The sequence below is a fragment of the Thunnus thynnus genome, chromosome 19, assembly GCF_963924715.1.
Source record: "Thunnus thynnus chromosome 19, fThuThy2.1, whole genome shotgun sequence".
NCBI lineage: Eukaryota > Metazoa > Chordata > Actinopteri > Scombriformes > Scombridae > Thunnus > Thunnus thynnus.
The window spans coordinates 26,448,098-26,470,309 of record NC_089535.1 but is presented as its reverse complement, the minus strand read 5'-3'; the positions used below and the strand labels follow the sequence as shown (position 1 = coordinate 26,470,309).

General features: G+C 38.8%; 1 protein-coding gene across 3 annotated transcripts in view; it reads left to right on the top strand.

The window, feature by feature from the left end:
• LOC137171353 (WD repeat-containing protein 7) overlaps window positions 1–22,212 on the top strand; it is a 110,582-nt gene that overhangs the window by 61,188 nt on the left and 27,182 nt on the right. For all 3 annotated transcript variants that reach the window (XM_067575324.1, XM_067575325.1, XM_067575323.1), the window contains one exon: window positions 14,707–14,931. In XM_067575324.1, the coding sequence (XP_067431425.1) occupies window positions 14,707–14,931 (225 nt within the window). The remainder of the gene's footprint in view (window positions 1–14,706; window positions 14,932–22,212) is intronic.

Genomic DNA, 22,212 nt, shown 5'->3' with positions numbered 1-22,212 from the left:
GATGCAAACTTCAACTGCAGATGGATACCTGTAATGCTCAGTGTATCTTCACAATATGATGATGAATATACTTAAAATGTATAGATTTTTGTTTATATTTACAGTACAAATTAATTTACAGATTTACTGATGTCTGATAAAATACATTCAGTTAAATAAAAATGTGATAATTACACATAATGAAGTCAATCATGCAGTAGTATTGTTTTTAATTATACGTCAGTTCCTCTTCCTGTTAGACGAGAGGAAGGACAGAAAGTAGTGATGAGAGAACTTAATGAAAAGGAAAATTTCTTTCTCAGCTCTTTCCTTCCTCTGCTTCCCTCTCTCATCCCTTATCCGTTATGAGGGGTCCACAGCAGCACAGATAGAGGTCAGAGGTCAAAGGTCAGGCTGACCCTCACCTCTTGGTGTCATTAGTCCAGTTGTGATTTGGTTAGCTGAAACGCTAGCCTCCCCGGCTAATCTAATATCAGAGCCTGGAGGTCGTTTGGGTCAGATCACATTTCTCTTCAGAACAGATTGAACTTACGGAGAGATGAATGTTCAGATCTGCGACTCCGAACGCTCTTGATTGTTTCTGATGATTGGGTTTCTGATGTTTTACACAGTGAGGGACCCAGCTGGTGTATGGGAATATTATTATATTACAGACAGAAGAGTGAAGTTATTGTCCAAACATTATAAATGTACTGGAATGTTATTTCTGGTGTCTTTGGTACAGAAACAGCACAGTACAGAACGGTGTAGTATGCTATGGTGCAGTATAGTGTGGCATAGTATTGAATGTTGTAGTGTAGTATGGTATATGATATGGTGTGATATGGCATTTGGGTTTTAGTATAGTATAGTGTAATATGTTTTGGTAATGCATAGTATGGTGTAGTGTGTGTTTTAGTATAGTTTTAATACAATATGCTTTGGTATTTTGTAGTATGGTGTGTTTTGGTATAGTATATTACAGTATAGTATAATATGTTTTGTTCCTAATAACTACAGAATTTTCCTGAGGATTATCAAGTTTTTAAAATTTCTGTAACAACGTAAGTCCAGTGATAGTTGTGGGTGCAAACATTAACTGCTAAATGCTAATCCTGCATATTTTTTATGGTGCAAATTCACCAAAATATAAACAAATTAAGGCAAAAAATATTCATTGTAGCCAAAAGCCTTAATCACTGAATCCATGGCACATTATACTACCTGTTTACATCCCCCAAATCATTATGGACATAACTATAGTAACCAAATTGTAAGACATGATTATCCTCCAAATAGAAGTAAGACAAAGAATAATAATAGTGACAAATCCATTATTTATAAGTTTTTCTTCTTGCAATATCACTTTTTTTGTTCCTCTCCTCTCACATCTGATCACAGTATGACACTCACATTCTCTCTGTCTCTGTCTCTCTCTCTGTCTCTCTCTCTCTCTCACACACACACACACACACACACACACCTGTCTTATGGTTGAATGGACAGTGTGATAACGTGCACATGAAGGGGGGATGGGCAAAGTGTGTGTGATTGTGTGTGTGCGAGGGTTTATGAATGTGTCACAGAGATAAAGCGCTGGCCTTGGGGTTGAGTAAGTGTGTGTGTGTGTGTGTGTGTGTGTGTGTCTTACAGCCTGCTCATGGTCTGACCATGGATGTAGACAGAGTCATGGAGACGAATGGAAATGACTGACTGACTGACTGACTTACCAACTGGTTTTCTTGGTGACTGTCCAGAATGCCTGATTGGCTGTTTGATTACTAACTGATTGAATTACAGTGTTGTGACTGGCTGATTGACTGGCAGTTTTGCTAACTGGTTTAAAAGCAAGCTGATTGGCTGCTGAATTTTCCCAGTCACAGACAACAGTCACAGTCTGTCACAGACAGTTCACACTGTGATGCTTTGACTGTACTGTTATTGTTTTTTGATTTTTCTGAGGTGCCAGTCAAAGTTATGAAGTAATTAAAGCCAATTAAGTCAAAATAAAGAAGTCGTTATGGTCATTATTCACCAACACAAGATTGCTTTTTGACCAGACAAGAACTGTATGAAATTTAAAAAAAAATGAGTGCATGTTCGTATGTGAGAAAGAGTCCATATCTCAGTCTGTGTTGCACAAAGTGTCAAACTGACTTGACTTGAACGCACACTACCAAAGTTTACCATTCTGTGTAATAGCAACGGCAGGCACCGAACCATTAGGGGGATAACACAAGCAGAGCTGGATGGTGTTAAGATGTATCAGTGATGGAAATTGAGGTACAAATGAACTCAGGATTTAAAATACAATGTTGCGACTGACAGTCAGACAGTCAGAGTGAGTCCTTGTGCTGTTTTGATGTGGACTTTTCAGGCCTGTGGGCAGATTCAGGTCTTAATACTGGTCACATTGATCAGGATGAAACTCAGTTTTCACCTTAGAAACTCAGATCCTCCACTGATCACACACTCTGCATAAAGTAGAAAACACACTCTAATCGGCTTATATGGAAATGAGATGAAGAGAGACAGGAGACACAGTGGTACATCAACCTCGAGCCATAACATGTAAATGTGTGTCATTCCAATTCTGACACAGTGAGTGAGAGATTTTATTGTTTTATTGATGAGATCTTAAAGCCCCTGAAAACTTGCTTTCAAATCTTTCATATCTTTATAAAATTAAATATTCATTATCTAATAAACACCATCATTAAAGTTGGCAGAAAATCATCTGTAGTTATTATTAATAATTTAACAGTGAAAAACTCATCAGGACAGTGTGGTTTGATCAGATTCGACTGACTGTGCTGGCAACACAAGCCAACAACCTCACAACTATCATCAGATTTGTATTTTATTGTTGCTAAATTCTGATTGGTGCACACAATTATGTGACATAACTTATTTCCAGCAGGGCCCCACCATCTGACAAAAACAGAAATGCAAAAATCTATCCAAAACTTTTATAACGTTGGGAGAAAATAGTTTGGTCATGTAGAACTACTATATATAGTAAGAGGATGATTTAGAAAATAGGTTCTCAGGGCTTACATCTATGTAAACTTGAACTGAAAAGGAGCTAAGAAGTCCTTTTTATGAGAAGCAAGCTCATAGTTAATCTATCAGTGTTTCTGTCTCGTCCATTATGTTACATTCACTCATTCTCCTCCTTTGTGTTTCCTCTACTTTAACTTTAGCACTGATTCACTTCAGGAAAATGTTGAGTTCAAATGTTCTCAGATAATTTGTCTGTTCACCACAGAGATCTGCTTGTTGTGTGTAATCAGTTCGGATTAACAGGCAGACATCTTGAATTGATCCGATACTTGAGGCTCAACACAACAAACTATACAGCTGTCATCAAGCTTTCTGTTTTTTTCAGTCTTTTAAAGTAACATTCCTTGACATTTTTATATAAAAGATGGTTCTTCTCCTCAACCAATCTGTTATAAAACATAACATTGCTCAGATTCCTTTTTTTCAAAACAGAGAATTAGACTCTTTGAAAATCCCAAAGGGTACTGTGATTTTGATTGAAATACATTTGGAAGTACTGTTGTGAAAAGTCCCACCCTAATATTTGAATAATGTCTGTTCATTAAAATATTCAAAGAACACAGTAGTAAACAAAGGAGTAAATTAGCAATGTAAATGCATCTATAACCTTGGTATTTGATATAACTTTGGTGATTGCTAGACATAGGATCTGATATAAATGTATTCCTAAACAATTGGTTCAACATTCAAACTGATTAAGGGTTAGAAATGTTCACCAAATTTAAAAAGTGAAAAATCTTTTTTTATAGGTCGTCTCAACACTCATGGTCATGGTTTGTAACCAGTGGAGGCTTACAGACCATATACTGTATATCTACTAGAGAGATGCATGGAGAAGGCTTTGGTGAGAGGAAACTAAGTGTGGAAACTAACACACTGCAACAAAAGCTAAACATTATGTTTATATACTGCTAAATTGCAACAGCAAACAGATTTTAAATAGAACAGATTGGGTTTTTAATGAACATATCTGCAAAGTGTAAACTTATCTGCAAACTGATCACTGCCAAAGCATTTTGTTTGTTTGCAACTAAATGATGATTAACCTTTTCATGGTACTTTTCAGGCAGATTTAAAAAAAAAAAATGTATTTGGAAAAATCATTTAGTGGTACATAATCATCATTTCTATGAGACAGGTTTTTTAACTTGATGTCACAATTGCTCAACAGTTCTAATTGGTTATTAATCCACGTTTTACTTCAAGTACTAGTTCTGACAGGTCTATTCCCTGAAACAACTTAATGTAGGAAAAAAAGTACATAAACCTTTCCATATCAATATCTTCTTCAAGAATTTGTCTTCTTGATACAAAACAGTTTATTAGTTTTGCTTTTAATACCCTTAATTTAAAACCTAGACAACAGTATTTTCAGTGTTATGGCTGTAATGTTCCACTTACCTTCTTAAAAAAGCAGTTTACAAGCTTCATAAAAACATATAATAGAAATATGAATAAGTACATGAACATAGTAATAGTGATACCTACTCATCCATGCTGAAGTATTTGATATGAAGGATTTCATTTTTCATTTCTGGTTGTAATTGATGCATTTATGTAACAAAGCCAGCATTGAAATATCTATCAAATTACACTGTATGTCTTTCATTCCTCATTTTCTTCAGTAGTTGTTCTGTAAGATGTTACTTTTTTTTGTCCATTATCACCTTCCATAGTTCTCACCTGCCCTACTGTCCTCTCTGTCTGTCTGTTGGGACCGCCATTTTCTTTCCCCTCTCATTCTAAGTTGTGATGCTTTTCATTTGCTGAGATTGAAATCTAATTCTGTCAGAAGGCTTTGATTCATCTGTGAGCGAGAGGAGAGTGTGACTAAGCTGTGGTGGCTGTAATAAAAATAATTCTTTCTTTATGAAGAAGTGGTGTGATGGAGGCCGTCCACTGTCTCTGCATTAGGGAAATTAACATCCAGAGCCATTTTTCAGACCGCTTCATTAACAGCATGAATCTGACAGCCGCAGAGTGCTGAAAATATTGGTTGTATTAAAAACCTGTCTGATCATAAATTAAACTGCAAAGTAAACACATAATTGATAATGGAGGATAAAGAAAAAGACCCCAGGCTTTCAATATTGCCAATCTATACCTTCATACAGTATTACTGAATCGTAATATAATAATAAGTGGAGCAGAGTTAATGTGATGGAGGGTTGAAGTCACTGTTTTTATACTGCATCTGTCCTGCATTCCTACTGTACTGAAACCTTGTACACAAGGAAAAAATAGATGAAATGTTAAGACTTATGAGTCATTCTTATTAAATTATGACTCTTTCAGTTGAAATGATGATATACAGTCAAAATTATGATATGAGGTCCAAATTTGAACTTGTATACTATCATTATTTATTTACAATTCTATTGTAATCAAACCATTTACAGTGTTTAATTTGCAGTAAGAAGAGAGTGTCATTTATAGAGCATCCACCATACCGCTAAAAGTAGTTCCTCCCAGTTTATGTTATAGTAATGGAAAGTGTCACCAAATTGTTACATGACCACATAGTAACAAATGAATAAACATATTTTTGTGACATATAGTATGTGGATCCAGAAGCTTGGTGACGTAGTTACTATTCAGAGGGCTAGTTGGTAAACTATTGTAGCTAGCAAGCTAAACAGCTGGCCAGCCATTGCTAGAGTTAGACATTCACAATAGCACTCTGAACTTTATTTTCTGAGCACCACACAGGTTGCACTGTAAGTTATTTCATTCGTTAAAGAGTTACTGAAGTGGAGTAAAATCTCTCCAAGAGAGCAGGCTTGCTAACTGTCAGTTAGCAAGTCTGTTCACTCAAAGGTCAGTACTGATGACTTGCGATTGGTCAACAGTGCAAATTTGCAGGTCAAAGGTCACTGAAGTTGAATTTGATGCTTCAAATTTGGTTGGATTAAATTCATCCCTATGAATGAATCCGCTGATTGCAATGATTTCATTATCTTATTGATTTCATCACATAATTTCTTTGTTAAGTCCTGGTGAGATCAGGCCATACAAACCTAAATCAATTCATATCTTAAATGAAAGTCTTTATTTCACCCATGGGAAAAATAAAAACATTTCTTATACCATGAAATGAAGCATCCAAGCATGGAGCACACTCATGTTTTGATAATGTCAGAAGAGGCTTTTTAAACTTATATGGTGTTAGATCATGATGTAGGCCAAATCGTCTCTGGAAGTACAATTCGAAGGGTATTTGGGAAACCAGTGGCTGTCTGGAAGGAGGAAAATCAATCTAAAAATTGATTGATGATTTGTAAATTGATCAGCAGTGATGTAAACTCAACAGGGTATGTAGTTAAAGGACCAGTAAAACCAGCAGTTTGCGTCTGTCTGGTCTCCTTGTCTCACAAACTTGTATCCGGTTTGTTTGTGGTATCTCTTGCGGGCGCCCCCCATGACCCCCTATTCCCCCCCTCTCATACGGTGTAATTGAAGCGTTGTTTCCAGCGAGCGCAGATAGCTCCTCTGTCTGTGTCTTAAGACAGTAAAATACACTTAACCTTCAGATGGACTCGGGCCGGTTGGAAGGGCAGCGACCATTTCAGGACTCAAATCTTTTTTCTCTATCAACTTAATTGTGTTTTCAATTATTTCCCCAGATTTTCTGTCTCCTGACATTTGCTGTAAGGGCAACGTCTACCCCCCGACCCCCCCCTCTTTACACAACACCAGCTCTCTTTTGTTTTATGGAACTTTTTCTTGATCCAGAGAAATGTATAGCTTTGTCTCAAGGCTTCAGGCTGCGGTGTTCAGAGTTAGCTTTCTCTTTGTCTTCATTAGTTCTTGTATATTCATTTTTTTTTAACCTTTTTGACTGAATCTTTTCTCTCACAGCACTTTTCTGTCTGTCGTTCACTTTCTCCTCCTCCCTCCTTTCGTTCTCACATCAGTTTCCTGCTGGTATTGATCCCCCTCTCTCAGTCCCTGGTGATCAGGTTTTACCAGTCTCCCATTGATTACCAATGGAGGCAGAGCCAAGGTGCATGATGGGAAGATTGTGGGGCTGCAGCTTTAGAGGGGAGGTTTGGGAAGGTTATTGGTTTGATTTCCCCAACAGGGTTACTAAACAAACTGATATTTACTGTTTTTATCATCATGGAAACATAAATATATGTACACACATCTCTCTCTCTATGTATATATTAGATATGCCCATACTGCAGTTAAAGCTGCGTGATAATTCATCTTATTCTATGACACAATAATTATGACTGATACTTATAATAATTTTTAATTATTTGTTAATAAATTTCGATGGAATGTATTGTGATAATCTGAGTATATCATGATATAATTTTACAGAATTTTGTCAAAAATAGAATTAGAATTTTTTGTTATTTTTAAATTTGATTTAGATTTTCATTCATTTTCGATTCATCATTTTGAGTCACTTTTTAAGAAAAAGATGCAGAAATTCTCCGGTAAATGAGAATATTTTCTTGTTTCTTTAGTCCTCTATGACAGTAAACTGAATATCTTTGAGTTGTGGACTGTTGGACTGTTTTCTGACATTTTATTGGCTGAAATCGAATCGAAGGCTGAATCGATTAATCAAGACAATGATCGACAAATTAATCAATAATGAAAATAATCATTAGTTGTTAATATTTTGTTAATAATAGGTTGTTAATATTTCAATGATGATCACAATTAACTAAATAATGAACATTTCAAGTGTAAATTTACAGTCTTTTTCTATTTGTTTCACTCATTCCTCAACACTCAGTTCACTTTTTCAAAACTCTTCACAGTCAGAACAGCAGCAGTCTATATATAATAAATTGTGTATAACTCTTCATTGCTTTGACACAAAATATATCCAGTGACCACATCTTTCAAAATTCACCTTTTTTTTCTCTCATCATTTCCTTCAACCTTCCTACATTATCCCGTCCCTTTTTTTTTCACCTGCCCTCCTTTCCGTCTCGTCTCTTTTCTCTCCGACTCCCGCTCCCATCCTTCCTTCCATTTTTATTCATTGTCATTTTTTCTTTTCCCTCCCTTTCCCTCGCGCCCTCACTCCTTCCTTGTTTTTTTTCTCTCCACCCTCACCAGTCGTCTTGATCTTTTTAAAAAGTCTTTTCAATTATGTTGAGTTACAAACAAAACTGATCTCAGAATTAAAGCAAATGTTAGGATAGAAAATTAGAAATGCAATTCAAAATAAAAATGATTTGAAAATAAAAACATTTTGGTGATATTTTATGAAACTAAAGGTTTTTATAAAGGTTATAGAGGTATTCCTGCTTTTCTCGAGATGTTTTCCTTTTTGTCCTTTTTTCTGACATGTCCATATTTTACAGTGATTGCATGAACTCCACAGGTTGTTGCATTAAACCATCCTGCCCTTTTTTAATAGATTCCTTCCCTTATGGATAATGTCATTTCAGCCAGAAAGCCTTTTTATCCCAATCCCTCCCTCGTTTTTATGAAGATTTAGCCGAGTGGAGGCGAACAGAGAGGAGAGCTCGTCCGTCCCCCTCTTTAGTTTATTGGGTTATGTTTGGGAGCAGGTTGGCCAACAAATAGGATTTAGATACAATGTTATTATAATAGATCTGCCGGTCATGAAGGAAGCAGATCGATAGGCTTCAAAAATCAATCAGTCCGTCCACATGGGCCGAGAGGCTGCAGGTAGAGACAGACAGGAAGTGATGCTACCTGCCGACTGTCCGCAGAAAACCTCACGTCTCACGAATGATGAAAGTTCAGGTCATATGCAAGTCTGTAAAAGCTCTTAGATCATCAGAGGGATGGCATGTTTCTGGCTGCCACTGCCACGACTGAAAGGTTGTCATTATCTGCGCATCTAAAAGTCATCCTGATGTATTTGGTACCTTTGGAATCTTTGGGATATCCGTTATAATTTTAAGAATTGTTCAGTTTGAATATGTGAAAACGTAGCAAGATATTTCAGCCATCAATGAAATATTTCATATACATCAGTATGACTAGAAAACAAAAAAACTTTAAAATCTCTTTACATCTCACTCTGCTCACTTTTATTTTACAACCGCTGTGACCAACTGTGATTATTCAAGCTGTGTTTAAACAGGCTGGTTTTGTCATCTTTGTTCCCTTATTTGGTTTTTAAAGGAAAATTCCTCTATTTTTCAATCTTATTCCCATTATTGTGTCCATTTTAACTATTGGTCATGATAACTTTGCTGACTAAAAAGTTGCTCTTATTCTCAGAAGCATGCAGGTTGCCTGTAGCCACTGGTTGAGATTTAGTTTCAACAGTGCGGGGATATCATGAAGTCACGAGTTCTTAATTTTGTCAGCTGGTCAGTCAAAGGACCCTGTTGAAAATAAGTAAATCAAACTGAAACTGTGAAAATGGGGCAACAGAGTTTTGTAGGAATTCTGCAGGAATTGGTTGAGCTCATACTGGTGCTAGTCCGGTCACATGGTGATGATGACACCACCTCTTCAATCTCCTAAATGTATCAACAACTATACAAATTGATCATTAACATGATCATTGTCCCCCCAAATTGACTGTAAATTTTATGTAGTTTTTGGAACAGCAGCTGTGGTTATTCTACTTTACATATCTGAAGCAATGACAGTGCATCAAGTGGTGCCTATCCAGTCAGGTGTCAGTCCCATTACTGTTTATTGACTACAGGTCGTGAAAACACCACCACCACATATACACACTCACATTCCACTCACAATGTACAATGTCTCTACTTTGTAAGCTCGCTAAGAAATCAATCTCCATCATCATCATCATCATCATCTCTTGCAGTTAAGAATGGACTACCAAGGCTGCACATGTGGTAGTTCTGTCCAACTGTGTATCCTGAAAGCTGGGTGTAGTACCACCACCTCATATACAGGGCACTGAAAAACTAAAGAGGGATGTTGACGAAGCGGATCAGTTCGCAGGAGAAACAAAAATGAACCTGGGAAATTCAACAAAAATACTTTAAGAAAAGAAATAAAACAAACAAAAAAGCCTCATAGCAAGCTGCTCTTCTCTACTCCATCTCATTGACCAGTGACTGACCTTTATTCTTCTCAGCCTCACCTAACTGGAACATACCATCTACTCAGGTTACCATGGGGTGAGCTAGACTGATACAAAGCTTTCAAAGCATATAGAACAGCACTGATATAGGATTTCTGTTACTGTTGCAATCACAATTTTTATGGTCACACACACACACACAGCCCCCTCATCATGACAGAGCCCAGTGACTCACTGCTTAGTGCAGCTAATGATGCACACCTTTGGTCACTGTCACTGATTAAGCAGACGATCTGCCCGACTACCACAAAACACAACACACATTTAAAACACACAAACACTAGTGATGTTGAGAACCAGAGCTTGGTGAAAGGGGAGATGAGCAACCATTTCACACTGGGTTTATATAATATTAAAAGTTTTATATTTTTGTTTATCCTTTTTTTTTCTTCTTTTTTTCATATTCTGCACATGGGGACACCAGCACAATACTGTCAACTGTTTCATTGTTGAAATCTGCAGTTGTACCTTTGTGTTTGGTTTTGCGATGGTGAAGATGAAACCCTGCAACGTAAGGATTCATGTTGATGTCTGACAACTGTCAGTCAATTGTTATACAACCTACTGGAACCAGATGTTTCCCTAAAAAAAAAAAATCTTGGAACGTCTTGATTTTGTCTCTGAAACCTGCAGATATCCCATCCGTCTGTCTGTCTCTTCCTCTCTTTACTTTCTCTTTTTCTCTGTAAATCTGAACTTTTTAGTGATTCTGGTTGGGAGTCTATCTCTAATTCTGTTATCTACTGGCCCAGTCTGGCCCGGGGGATGGATGCCTTCTGTAATCCATTTATCAGAGCCGGCCGCTGGGCCTTCTTCCAAATGACAGCTGGCCTTTAGCAATCTCATTATAAAATGCACCAGGATATAGTATGGAAATATGGGGGGAGGGGGCTCCTGGGCTCTGAAAAATGGACTGAGTAAGAAACACACAGTGGACAAAATTTTATAACACAACCATGTTTTAAATTTTTTTTTTTTTTTCTGATGACGTGCTGTCATTTATTCAAAATGAATGTAATGGTAACACTACAATACAGTTCTAATGGAATGACTTTACACCTGCTTGTAAAAGGTGTAAGCTGTGAAGCTGTCTCCCATTTGGGGATGACTTCTCAGAATCTCTGGCTCACCTAACAGGCAAAATCGCCTTCCTCACACTACATCAATATGCACTCTAGGGAGACAGTTAAGACGTGGGGTCTCTCATTATAAGATGCAGTCCGTTTGCGGTTTCACCTCTCTGAGCACAAATCATGCATATTTCGGTTTCTCTCTCTATTTATCCTCCCAAGACACAATGGAAATCCTCTCTACCTCTTTAGAAAAAAAAAAGCCAGAGAAAGTAGTGAGGGAGAGAAAGAGAGAAGAGCAAACATAAAGGCAAAAGTAAACCGAAACAACTTTATTTGATTCGTATTTCGTCGTGGTTACTTTCTAAAATAAATAAATAATATAGAGATAAAACTCAAGTAGTGGCCGCACAGCAGATTTCATGCACTGCTGAATGCTGAAATGTCATCGTCCACAGTGACAGAATCTGAGGCCGCATAGCAAATATCAAACATGTTTAATTTGAGGTGATTCTCTCCGGAGACAGTTGCTGACAACCGCGGGGTGTCGATCCCCTTCTATCTGGATTGAATCCAAATGTGATTTAATAACTTTTTTTTTATTTCACTTAGCCACATATGGATATACATCTCCGTTTGCCAGATCACAAATCTGATTGCATCCGTCTTGGTTCAGGGTTTCCTTTCTCTTTAATGAGACAGAACAGCAGCTAATGTCAGTGTCACTAAAGATGCCAATATTATAGAGGACTGACTTGTGAGTGGTTTCCACTTACTGACATAATCACACTTTCAACTTACAGCCAGGTGAAACATAGAACATACAGAGACTTTGGTGCACAGACTAAGGTACATAAAACATTATAAAATACATGAAACATGTATACATTAAAACCTATGTTTGAGTTTGCTCAGCCATCACAATTTAATCCAACTATCAAAACAAAAAACATCATCACCCCCAAATAGTTACATGAGAAACACATCATGGCTCATTTACTCCTTTTCAGCATTCTCCTAGAATGTGTTTTTGATTTCAAGCCGTCTCAAATACTTTTTGGATACGTTTACGCTTTTTTTTGTGATTGGATAGCTAGCTAATGTCCAGACTTACACATAGCTGGTGCAACAGGCTACTGTTCTGTTTCCTCAAGTGTAGTATTATATTTCATTAGAGTCTAATAATTTCTTCATCAGGGAAAGTGCTCTTTACTTCAGGCGAAGCAGCGTGCCTCCACTACTATACGCTGCATTACACCCTGCTGAAATAATGCTGACGTTTAATAGGATTTTACTGTAGTGCCTGTTTTCTGTCGGTTTTTTATTCAAGTCATTTAACATCAGTGCACACTCTAGTTTGTAACTTTCCTCAAGCCTGTAAACCGACCAGCTAGAGCCTCCTTTTGTCCTACGAGTTGTCTTCCTTTAGTTTACAGTGATCACTGGTCCCAATGAGGATCACAGGGCGTTAACAAATCCAGCATATGTGAGGAGAAAACTCCTTGAAGATCAACAGGAAGCAGACACAGCAGTGACCACCTCTCTCCCTCTGTGTTCATCACACCCTGTGTGCTCGCTCACCACCTCCTCCTCACAGACACAGTGTGTGTGTGTGTGTGTTTGTGCATGTGTGGGTGTGTAGGTGTGGTTAGCGAGCACTTGCACCCCTGCAATACAAATCCATAACAGTGCTGTGCTCGCTCATCCAGAGAGAGAGAAAATAAGAAATAGAAATCAGAGGGTGTAGGCAGTGGGAAGGTGTGTGTGTGTGTGTGTGTGTTTGGTTGTCTCACACACACACACACACACACACACAGAGTTTTTATGTAGTCCTTATTGGGCCTTTGATCCAAGGTGTGTAAGGAGCTCTCATCTCCTACTGTGATACTCATACAGACACACACACACATGAACACACACACACTTTTCTGTCACACACACACTCATGTATTCCTCTCAGGGCTGCAGCAGTTCCCTACTGTGTAGGCCCTGTTACACGCACACACACACATACACACAAAAGAGGTTATTTTGGGGTCGTCTTGGTGAACACAATGGACGGACACGCCCACACACACACATGCATAGACACACACACACACACACGCACACATAACAAAAGGGTCTCTAGTTGCACGTGTCCAAAATCCTTCCAGAGGTCTGTGAACATTACCGTCTGTGTGTGTGTGTTTGCACTGTGACTAAAGGCTTTCAGCAGGACAATAAGACGTGTGCCTGTGCGTGCGCGTGTGTGTGTGTGTGTGTGTGTGTGTGTGTGTGTAATGGTTAATACCAGGACAATAGAAGTGTGCCTGTTCAGTTGTTATCGGCTTGCTGGAGCCTCACAGGCCTGCTGTTTTTTTTTTTTTTTTGTCCACCTTTCACCATGAAAAGGAAGAAAAAGAAAGAAATCAAAAAGGAGAAAAAAAAGGTCTCCCACATTCTCTCTTTCCAGTGTCAGAAAAGATAAATAAATAGATGTACAAAAATAAACTGCGATGGCCTTAATTTATGAGAAAATGTAATGTCAGTCATATCACACCAAGCAATGTTTACAGTATGAATCTGATTTCTTTTCAGGTTTGTATTTTAATGAAGTTTTCCTATCATGTGACGAACATTAGATGGAGCTGTTGGCAGATTTTTTTTTACTTTTAATGATATTTGCAGGAGGCAGATCTGGAAAATGAGGCAAATTCAAATGTTGGTGTTAGTTCATAATATGTGAATCAGTTGGTTTTGTTTTCTTTGGTTGAAATGGTAAACTGACCCTCAATCAATAAACCATGTAACATAAGTAACTATATGATACTATATTGTACAATACTGTATAATGCTATAATTTAATAATTATACTGTAAGGCCATGTTCAGACCAATGTTAGGCCAGGTTCACTTCATGTCACTTGGTTTAGGTTGAGAGAAGACCATATAAGTTTGTATTGTTCTCGCCTGGTGTGTATGTCTAAATAAAATTGTGGGGGGTGGGCCAACGGGGGGCCCAAAAGCAAATCTTCGCTCCGGGACCCAAAGCCGTTTAATCTGTCCGTATTAGGGATCTGCAGGTGCTGTGGGGTGCTGAATAAGCTTAAAGGTCCCTCAAACAAAATGTGGAAGGTTCATACTTGACCTTGGTAATACTAGTTTGACCTTAAGTTCAAATTCTTTGGTCAAAATTTGGAATCATTTAATTTCACTGTGATGTAATTTGAAACAGATTATGCGTAAGAATGTTTAATCACTATGCCTGAAAGTTCATTTTTACATTAGGAACAGTAGGTCGACGAATTAATCTTAACTCAGTTCAAAATATGTCAAGGTCTTCAGAACTAAGTGACTAATTAATGAAGTAACTATCTAAGTATGGAAGATTAGAATGCAGCTATACATATGCGCACTAAATCAATCAAAACAAAAGCATCTTGCTGTCTCTGTCCTTTTGTGGTTTTTCAGAGATTGATGACATTAAAGGTGTTTGAGGATTCCTCATCTGATTGGAAGCTGATGTTAATTTCTCTCTCTGTCTCTCCACCAGGATGTCTGTCCAACCTTCCACCAAACGCCAAGAAGATCTCCAACTCGTACGAGGAGCGCCGTAAACAGGCCACTGCCATTGTGCTGCTGGGGGTCATTGGGGCCGAATTTGGCGCCGAGATCGAACCGCCGAAGGGTTCAGTGAGGGCCCGAGCTGGCGGACAGGCGCCCGAGGGCTTTGGACTGACCAGTGGAGGATCCAACTATTCACTGGCTAGACACACATGTAAGTACAGAGACAACACACATACAGTACGTTCACTGAAGAGTGACGAGACCACACACACCTACCTGGAACTATTGTATCACCTCCTGAGCAATTTAGTTACAGGAACCAATCCCCAAAATGGGCGGAGGACACTAGAAGCAAAAGCAGAATTGGTGACAATGGATACACAATATGTTTTGTTAATTCCCTGTAGTGGAAAAAGACTATTCCATTGACCTGTCATTCCTGTTTTAACTGCCTAGAGTTTGACCTGGAGTTTTCAAACCTCAAACATCATACATGCACATGTACATATATGTGCAGCCTCTCAGGACTGCCTGCTATTTTAAACATGTGTTGGTCCCAAGCCATGTTTTTTCTAAACTCAGAACTACACAACTGAGAAAGTAGAAACTTCAGTGTTGGATTAGAGGTGAGGGAGAGAGATGGGATTGATTTTCACCCACCAAGCTTGACACCTTAAGGAGCTTGGCACTGACTTCTACACACACTCATATACACACACACACTGAGTGAGCCCAGCCTGTGCCATGCTGCGCCTGCAGCGTTGGACCTTGGTGGGCATCAAACTTGCACTAAGCAGAGCTGCTCTTCCATCCTGCTGCTCCTGAGCTCTGATTGGTTGCCTCTGGGGGCATCCGCCCAGTGACAGAGCCTGTACTCACACTGATAGGCTGTGGAGCGTGGTGGTTTTTAGTTGGACCTGTACACAGCGGTCAGCTCACCTGTGTGGACTCACCAGACACACACACACACACACACAGAGAAACCCCAGAAAACCCCAAGCCCACATCATCAGATAAAAACAACTCAAGATTTAATTGATCCCCTTGAGTAGAGCTCCACCCCTTTAAAATCTTTAGCCTGGGTATCATTTGGACACTTGGATACCTGTGGTGGTATGATAACAAACCTTCTTTTCCTTTAATTTAACAAAATAAACCAAACTTTTCAAAGTCCTCAATGTTAAATGTTGTCTTAACATAAAGCAGTCATACAAGAATGCTCATTGAATACTTCAATTAAGCCTTTTTCCCAATAAACTTAGTTTACTGTGTTGTTTTTGACAGTGCTTAGTTAAATCCCTTAGTGTCTTTTAATTACCTTGTTGCTTTCTTCATCAAATCTTGGACAAACAATAAACCAGTAAATAATGATACTCAACAATTTCATCATCTGTCAAACAAAAAGTACAGTTTTAAAACATAAACATGTACATATCTCCTCTGTGAAACAGCAAATTATGAATACTTCACCTAGACCACAGGGCTGAGCATATTAATATTTTCCCAAGACAAAATTAGTTGTAAAGGTACCCTGTGGAGTTTTGTAAATAACAACAAAACATTCTTGTTTTTTTATCCTAAACCTCTTACTTTTTTCTGAGGTTTGCTCAGTGTTCCAAGTCCGATTCAGCAAATCCTCTTAAATGAGTGAATGTGTTGTAAATTGTTAGTTTTTAACTTGTCGAATGGCAGAGGTCATCACTTGCATATAATTCTAGCTGTTTCATTCACAAAAATTTCCCCCAAGAGTAAAAAGAACTTCACGCTTCAAAGGTTGAATCCCTGCTGTCGGAAGTCAGCAGATGAAAACATAACAGTAGCAGTGTTAGCAGTGTAAAAAAAAGGACCTGAAAGAGAGAAAACATTACTACAGCTGTCAACGGCCTGTCATCGCAGAGCAGAACCATGACAGAAATAAAGAAGGAATGGTTTGACATGAAGTTACACGCCACAAATGTCTTGTTTAAGCAGCCCAGGACTAAAATGAGAGGTAGTCAAGAGGGTTTGACAATCTCAGAGAAGGATGACAGAATACAGTCATTAGAAGTGATGTTACACTGTCAGGTGTTAGCACAGAGGATGTTCACCTGGACAGTGACCTGCATGAAAACCCTGGGGCAGCTGCTGGAGTGTGACAATTTTCTTAACTGCTCATTGTGTCAGTGTCATGAGAAAATACCAATGGCAGTAAAATATAAACTGAATATTATTTGCACTTAAGAGAATAAGCTTAGTTTCACTTGAAATTAGTCCCCTGGATTAGCCATTGTAGCTAGCTGCATATGGATCTACTTAAACTTACTGGTTAAGGCCGCGATCAAACCAACATAACCCCAGTGCGAAAAAACACAACCTCATTCCTGTGAATGATGGCAGTCTGGTGGTGTAGCTAGGGAGCCAACATAGAGGGCTTTGGCAAAAAAATGCATGGTGGTTGCCTGTCTAAAAAGGTGCTGCCTTGGTCAACCACACACATACAAGCACACATTCTTTGTGGATTTCTTGTCTCTCAGTGTAAACTGCTGTTCAGCGTTTTGGTGTCTGGTAAGCATTCAATTTACAGTTATATCACTCAAACTGGACTTCCTGGATCATATTTCATGTGTCAATGGTGTTTAACAACAAGCTTTCCACCAGCGCAGACCCCTGGAATGTTTTAACACCAGGCTGTTTTTGACCTGAATGCCCAATACTCCAGGTTGAAAAATACCTGAATTTTTCTTTAAAGGACTTGGTTGCTGAGATTTTTTCTTATTGTCAACAATTGTGCAGAGCCAAACCAACAATGAACTCTTATTCCTCTGTGCCGTAGACCTCCATCCTATTAAAAACACGTTAATGAGCCACACCTCTGCAGCTCCAAAGAGTAACAGCAAGAAGATAGTAACCTTAAGGAGAGCAGTTCTCGTACAGCAAACCACTGCACATGCGCAGGAATGTGGTTCCATTTACAGAGCCTCACTAGCTTGTTGTGCTACATAACACAACCTCTTGACCGTGTACTATATTATAAATAAAGAGCTTCAGTACCATGGTCTTCACTTAACCTTAACCAGATCATTATTCTTTCAATTAAGACAACAAAGATTCCCTAACCTTGAAGGATAAGGCTGGTGAACCAACACTGGCTTCTTGTAGGAAATTAGCAGCTGTCTCCCATGTCAAAGTCATACTTTGTTGACCCATGCTTCCATTCACCCCAACAGTCATAATTCACATGGCAGCTAGAGGTCTTTTTCATTTAAACATAAACAGAGGTCATATCTAGGCATTTCAACAAACGACAATCTGAGGAAGCTACTCTGACTCCAGAGCATCCTGCTCTGTTAACTGACCTCGCAGAGTGTCTGAACCCTGTAAAACATGTTATTGCATAGTAAAAAGCTCAAGCAGACAATTACAGACAACTGTAAAAAAACATGCGGTGGAGGACATTTTTTTCATGCTTTCTGCTCTTTTTCTTTGTCATCTGTTTCCTTCCTTAGTTTTATTCTTCTCTTCCTTTCACTCAGCTTGTTTTCCTGCTCTCATTCAGCCTGTTGTTTTTCTTCCTCCATCCATGCTCCATCTCCTGCCTATCCTCTCTCTGTTATGAAATTGAAAGATAGATCGTTGTTGTTGGCATACAGCGCAGTGTGTGTGATGAATGAGAGCTGTCCACCCAGAGAGAGGGAGGCTAGAGTAGTCTATACAGCAGAGTATAGATTGATGTTTTCATATGGCGAGGGGGGAAGATGGAGGGGGAGATTGAGCTTTAGGATGGAGGGATGGAAGGAAGGACAGATGATAGCGGAGGGAAGAGAGGATGTGGTTGGATAGGATAAAAGAGACAAACTGTACATCAGAGTACAGTCTCTGGACAATAATGCTCACAGTAAATGTCAAAATACCTCGAGTGCCTTCAGAGGCCCATTCACTGTGAATGCTGGCATTTTAAAACATTCATGAGAGCTGATTGGAAATTGAGTTCTATTTTGTATTGTGGCACACTGAACGGGGAAAACCAGGCGAAGGAAACTATAAAACTCACATCCTGAGTCAGTATGTGAGATGAACTGGCTGAGACGATTCTCAACAGCAGATGTTTTTAAAGTAACCAGTTACCTCATAGTGACTAAATAAGATGCATAATGATTAACATTTTTTCACATAACAGCAGTGAACATTAAGTTAAATATTTTTCAATAAATTTGTGTATGAATGAATGTATTTTTTTATGATGGTTTCAAATCATATTTGACATGATTTACTTGTTTGCAGTTTATTATTGATGTAAGTTTTGGTGGTCAGCAACCTTTTAGGGATGGTATCGGTATTTGGTTAGCAAAATTTTAAGCGTCAAAGTTGTTAGCTAAATTCCAACAACTGAAATCATATTTTTAGCTAAACTGTACACTTATTAATGGTTAAAAATAGGAATATCTTGGGCTAACGATTGATTAGAAGTATAGGCTTATGAATTATAAGTAATTTCTTAAACATGTTTTCATTATTAGCCGCATCTTGGACTTAGCATTGACTAGCACGACGTTAGGATTAAGGTACCGATCACACGAGAAGGTGGCCAATTTGTGTGTCCTCCCAAAATTGGTGATGCTGGAAGCTTGGTGACGTAGGGATTACTTCCTGTAGCTGGTGATCCACTTGCAAACATGCTAGTTACAATAGCCAGCCAAACGAGCTAGCATACTAGCTGCCAGTCAGTGGTGGGTTGTTACACAGAGACTGTTAATGTATGGGGTGGTTGTAGACCAAATACTCCTTATATTATTTTCTAATTATATATTTAACATGTAGATGTACACCATACACACAGTAGCCCTTTCTTTCTTTCTTTCTCTCTCTCTCACACATGAACCGGCTCTCCCTCTACCTTTCTTGTATTGTTTTTTGTTTATTTCTCTCTCTGTCTCTCTGCAGCCAGTCTGAACCGGCTCTCATCCACTATCCAAGTCCCCAACATTGATTTACCTTCACCTCTCATTTAAGCTCAAACAGAGGAAGAGGGAGAGAGAGAAAGAAACGGGCAGATGGAAGAAAGAAAGTAGAAAGCCTGTTAGTGGTCGACTTAGCCTGGTAAACTGTAGATGCCACCAATCTGTCACTATTTCACACTCTCTACTCTTTCCTTCCTCCCTCCCTTCCTTTCTCCCTCCCTCCTTTCGTTCCACCCTTCCTTCCTTCCTTCCTTCCTTCCTTCCTTTTCTTCCTTCCTTCCTCCTCCCCCTCATCCTCCCGCTCTAATTACCCTCTCTGTGTTAATGTGACATGTTTACTGCTCTAACTAACAGCCCATTATGGCAGACTGATGCTTTGTCAATAGCTATTGGTTCATTTGGGCCGGGCCTGCCTTTAAACAAAGATGTCCGCCGTGAGAAATGGACCTGATTCTGGACCTCTCTCACTTCCTGCTCACTGATTAGAAGGGAGGGGCTGTAAATTTGAGCCTCGATCCAACCAATTACAACACTGACTGTTAATGGCCATCTTTAATTGTCCGTGGGGAAAAAAAAATTGAGGCTTCTAAGTGTAAATGTGGCTGTATGATTAAACCTCCACCAGTTTCATTACAAACACCTACCCACCCACAGTCACTGTCACTGCTCACAGTGTTGAACTTTGACCTCATGACTTCTGAAGATTGTTCTATGTTGGTGGGGATCCACTGGTTCACTGTGTGAAGAGCACGTACATACATATTCACAACTTCAGGGGTTTGAATTTGACTGGTGACCTTTTGCCCCATGACCCCCGAATCATAACCCCTCCCCACAAATCCTCCCACATAGTCACCCATCCAGTTTATTTATTGATTATCAGTTGATGTGAAACTAATCGTTGCTCTGTGGAGCTGTAGTTGATTTCCCATCAGGATCAGGACAGTAAAGGTAGCGAACAAATTTTTCCACATTTTATACAACAGAGACTACAAGGACAGACAATGATTGTAGCATGTAAGGCCCATTATTTATGGTTACTTATATTTTTAAAAAATCCAGAAAAGTATCTGTTTCAATTTACTGTTATTCTTACTGTCAACAAATTCCAAAAAACCAACAATTTGTTAGTCTATCTTGTGATACTTTCTGTCTCAGCCTCAAGCCCATTGGTTCCTACTAAAGATGTGAATCTTTAAAACATGACTACTTTTAGGACTTTTTGTATGTTCGCTATTAACAGTGAGTATCTTATGTGTACCAGTAATGTAAAAGAGAACATACTCAAATTAAAGTTCATGTAACACTCAACGATATTCCAACAAATTTGTTTAAATGAGGAACTCTTCAGAAATGAAAAACAAAATGTAAATTCCTTCCAACATCTCAACACTCCTGTCTATCTGGTCACAGCATTTCATCCGATATCTGTCCTCACAATGCACAAAAAATCATGCAGGGGATTGTTGATGACTGTCTCAATGCCCCGCTGGCTCAATTGAAGATAGTTCTACTGACGCTGTGTGAAATGTGAAAGCAACAGGAAATGCATATATTGTTGTGAGAAAATGTGAACAGATGTGAGATTTTCACACAGTGTTTTGAGAATGATGTTTCAAGGGTTTTGCCAAAGCAGCTGAGAAAAACTCATCACACAACAGAAAACACAAATTCCCACTACTGAGAATCAAACCCCTGGTCACTGTGGAGGTGGAAAGACACTTTACTGCTGCAGCAAACATGCACAATGTCCATACTGAATTTAGACACCATTACTACAGTAAAAATGTTGGAAAAACACTGAACTTTTATATAGAATCAAGCTGCAAAAGCTAAAATAAGTGACATCAAACATCAAGTGATTCAAGTTGGTGTAAGTTTGAAGAGAAGTGGGCAGAGAAAGCATAAAAGAATAGTGTAACTGGGAGTAAAATAGATTTCTGTTGGTGGTTTGATTATTTGTAATGATCACTAACTGGAGGTCAAAGTTCATTCAACCCTACATCACTGTTGATATTTATAGTCCACTGCTTGTATGCATATTGATGTATGTAACAAAAACATGATTGATTTGAGCTCTCACTGATGTTTGCTTAGTGTCAAGGTTCACTGCCCTATCACTGATACAGCTAACACACACTCAGCCACAACACGCTAACAAAATGCCTGATCTGCATGTTTGACTCTGTGTCTCTTTACCGACACCCATAACATAACTGCTAAAAAAAAAAAGCTGTCCATCACTTACAATCTATGTGGCTTGTAAGGATGTAGCACAACAATGCTAACACAGTTATCGCTCTATCTATCACTGCCCGAATATATTATATAACGGTCGAACCCAGCGATGCTAACACGGTTAGCCTCTAGCTATATCTTTCATTGCCCCATCCATAGGCTGTGTGTGTGTGTAGATATAAACCAATAAGGAAGGGGGTTTGCCATTTAAGGCGGGTTGATGATGAAATGCTAGGAGATATAGATGATGAGATTAGCTGTGTGTGTCTGGAGACTGGAGGACCTTTAGAGCAACCGCAGGATTATAAATACTTAAA